At 43.6% G+C, this 3,117-nt stretch overlaps 1 protein-coding gene across 1 annotated transcript in view; it reads right to left on the bottom strand.

Moving 5' to 3' along the window:
- Positions 1–561: 561 nt before the first annotated feature.
- LOC103800960 (ribosomal RNA processing protein 1 homolog B-like) overlaps positions 562–3,117 on the bottom strand; it is a gene marked incomplete at its 5' end in the record, with an annotated part of 16,705 nt that continues 14,149 nt past the window's right edge. The window contains 2 exons of the mRNA XM_009073353.1: positions 562–1,044; positions 2,123–2,189. Of these exons, the coding sequence (XP_009071601.1) occupies positions 854–1,044; positions 2,123–2,189 (258 nt within the window). The remainder of the gene's footprint in view (positions 1,045–2,122; positions 2,190–3,117) is intronic.

Raw genomic sequence — 3,117 nt, 5'->3', positions numbered from 1 at the left:
AAAGCAGAAAACCAGGAGCCTTGTCAGACCTTCAGGAAAGGCAGCAGTGGGGATGAGGGGGAAGACCTGGAAATATCAAAGGTTTCTCCTGCACAAGAGCATGACTTCAGTTCCAGTGGAGAGAAGCAGCCAGCTTACAGCAGCAAGCACAGCCAGCTTTGGCACTTGTGTTACTGAAAATCATGTGGTGACTATCCCCAACTCAGCAGACAACCAGCTGGCAAGGTTTATTTGCCACAGTGACCACTTGAGCAGCTAGGCATTCCTTATCCCAGGCAAAGCTTGCTTGCTACCTGCAAAGCTACCCAAGTCCAGCTGCTATGAAACAAGAGACATGAGGTAATCATTATTTCCAGAAGAATTAACAGGATGCCAAGGGTGACACATGAAAAATGGCAGAGGAAGATTCTAAAATACATGAGCAAGAAGTAGGCTCAAAATCTACATTGCTGTTTTCCAATTTAAGCCCTGTCCAATGAAAGACAGTTTAATAGCATGAAGTGCAAAGTGTCTTACACTGGCTCAAAAAATAACAAATCACTGGAACAATCAAACCCTGGACATTTCTTAATCAAATGGACAAGTCCTTTGGGAATGACATGGGCAGAGACCATACTTTTTGCAGACCAAACCTGAGCAGAGATTGGATTTTGTTTCTTTTCTGTAAATAGACAAAACAAGTATTTCAAGATACAGCTGAAGTGGTTTCAAAATAGCCATGACCCAGGTCACAATCAGGATTTTGTATATACAATTCATATTAACTTAAAAAAATAAAGAAGTTCAAAATACCTCCAGAGAACATTCTAGGTTAGCAAAATGTCCTGTACAAAAGTAGGCCACAACTCTTGGTTTAAAAGAAGTCTGTTGCAGTTGGTCTTTTCTTAGCTGACACAGTAAATGGTTTCTTCATCTGAGGCTCTCCTGTTGGGGTGCCTGTGGATGACTTCAGCACTCCATGTCGGGGTTTCTGCTCAGGATTGAAAGCCACACGGGAAGGTCCTTCTGGGCTCACTAATATACTTTTGTCAGTCTTTTTAAATTCTGTTGAAAACCAAGCAAACAAGTTAAAAGAAATGAAACTCCTGGAATAACTGGACCTGTCAATCAACTGTGGAATTGCCCAACCCTGGGAATCTGTCTTAGATCCTTAATTTCACCAAGGATCAGAAGCCTAAGTCTTTGCAGAGAAAACAGAGAGATGGTGAAGAAAATCTCTTAGCAGAGTCCCTTGGAGAACAGGGTCTGCTGCAATCCCCTGAGAGGCTGTGAGCCATTCCCCATGGTTTCACAGACCACCAGAGACTCTGGGCCTACTCCTGGGACTCGAGTGTTCCAGCTATCCTGAGGATCACCACACTTGAGTTTAAAAGGGGATGATGGGTTAGAAGTGTCTGCTCTGACTGTCAAACAGCAGTGCTCAAGAGACTCTTGGCCATCCCTTCTGCCAGCAGGGAGGCAGTTTTTATGTCCAGCCATGCTCTTTTAACATAGACACGTATCTAAATACACTATTCTCCATTTGAACTTGACCTACTGCACATGTCAGAGTTAAAAAATAGCTAAATGGAATAAACTTCTATGCTGTGGAGCAAAAGACGTTTGTTTAACAGGGAAAAAACTGTCTGCTTACAGAAGGGAAGTGACATTTATCTACTCATGACCATTAATAAATTACAGGCAGCCAAGATGAAAAGGAAACTTGGCTATTATACGGCCTGATCTTATCAGCATATCAGCACCATTCCTCTGGGAAACACAAGTGAGCAATGAAGACTGTGAAGCTCAGGTGTTCCCCTCAGAGGTGCCCTGCAAAGAGGCAGTTCAGCAAGGTGAATCCATCACTCTGCTCCATGGTTTTCCAGCCATAAGGTTCCTTCTGCAGGTCAGTAATGCAGCACCCTGGAATTGCTCAAGTCTAGCTGTTGGACTGAATGTCCTAGACTTTACCATCTCCTCTGGAAAGGAACTTAAGGAGGGTTTGCAAACTATATATAAATAATGAGACAAAAAAAGGATCAGAATTGTCCTGGTCTAGAGGTGTTCTACAGGTGTGTGTGAGCATACAGCTTCCCCCTTCCTTGGCTACTAGAGAGACTTTGGAGACATGTATCAGACTCACCAGCAGTCATGTTTTTATTCAAGCCAAACGTGACTTTTTTGGAGCTGGGTGACTGCAGCTTGTTCAGCTACAAAGCAAAATAAAGACATGAAATAAAATAAGATTTCTGAGGCAATGCTACAAGTTCTTTTACCTGCATCCCATCAACCCAATGCAAAGCAGCCTACTTTCTTCACTTGATTTAGCCCCAACCCTCTAGCACTGACCCTTGCTAAGACAGTACTGTTTCTCTTGCCAAAAGCAAATATATTCCATTTGTGGAGAAATCACATACTCTCCTTAATGTCATTACGTAATTCAGCAGCAAACAAGAAGATATTTGTGTATTACATACACTGGCCCCACTGCACTCAGGCCTCAAAGTGCTGAGAGGACTTGAAAAGCTTTGTGTGTTGAAAAGGTTTAGAAAAGAGGACAGTCTTTTGAAGCCCTGTGCTGTTGAAATCTCCATGAATGGGAAGAAATGGAGGCTCCAAGACCCTTAGCAATGCTGAAAGTCACTTTATGCTTTTGCTTTCTTGTGAAATGATCAGATTCAGAATGGTGTATATTCAACAAGAAGGTACTTCTGAAAGCAGAGGGAAAGGAAGAATCACAGAATGTTAGGGGTTGGAATGGACCTTAAAGATCATCTAGTTCCAACCCCCTGCCCTGGGCAGGGACAGCTCCCACCAGAGCAGGTTGCTCAAGGCTTTATCCAACCTGGTAGTGAACACTGCCAGGGTTGGGGCAGCCACAGCCTCCTTGGGCAACCTGGGCCAGTGTCTCACCACCCTCACAGTAAGAACTTTTCCCTAATATCCAGCCTAAATTTCCCCTCCTTCAGCTTGAACCCATTACCCCTTGTCCTATCAATGCAGTTCCTAAGAAAGATTTTAGAGATGCCTACAACTCCTTTTCTGAAACTCTGGAGCCATGTGTGACTCTGTCTACAGTGGAATGCAACAGCATTGCCAGTTTTATGTGCTCCTGTTAGGAGACTAACACAGAGAGGG

The sequence above is a fragment of the Acanthisitta chloris genome, unplaced genomic scaffold (assembly GCF_000695815.1).
Source record: "Acanthisitta chloris isolate BGI_N310 unplaced genomic scaffold, ASM69581v1 scaffold35924, whole genome shotgun sequence".
NCBI lineage: Eukaryota > Metazoa > Chordata > Aves > Passeriformes > Acanthisittidae > Acanthisitta > Acanthisitta chloris.
Note: the sequence above shows the minus strand (reverse complement) of the source record. Positions and strands in the feature narration are given on the sequence as shown.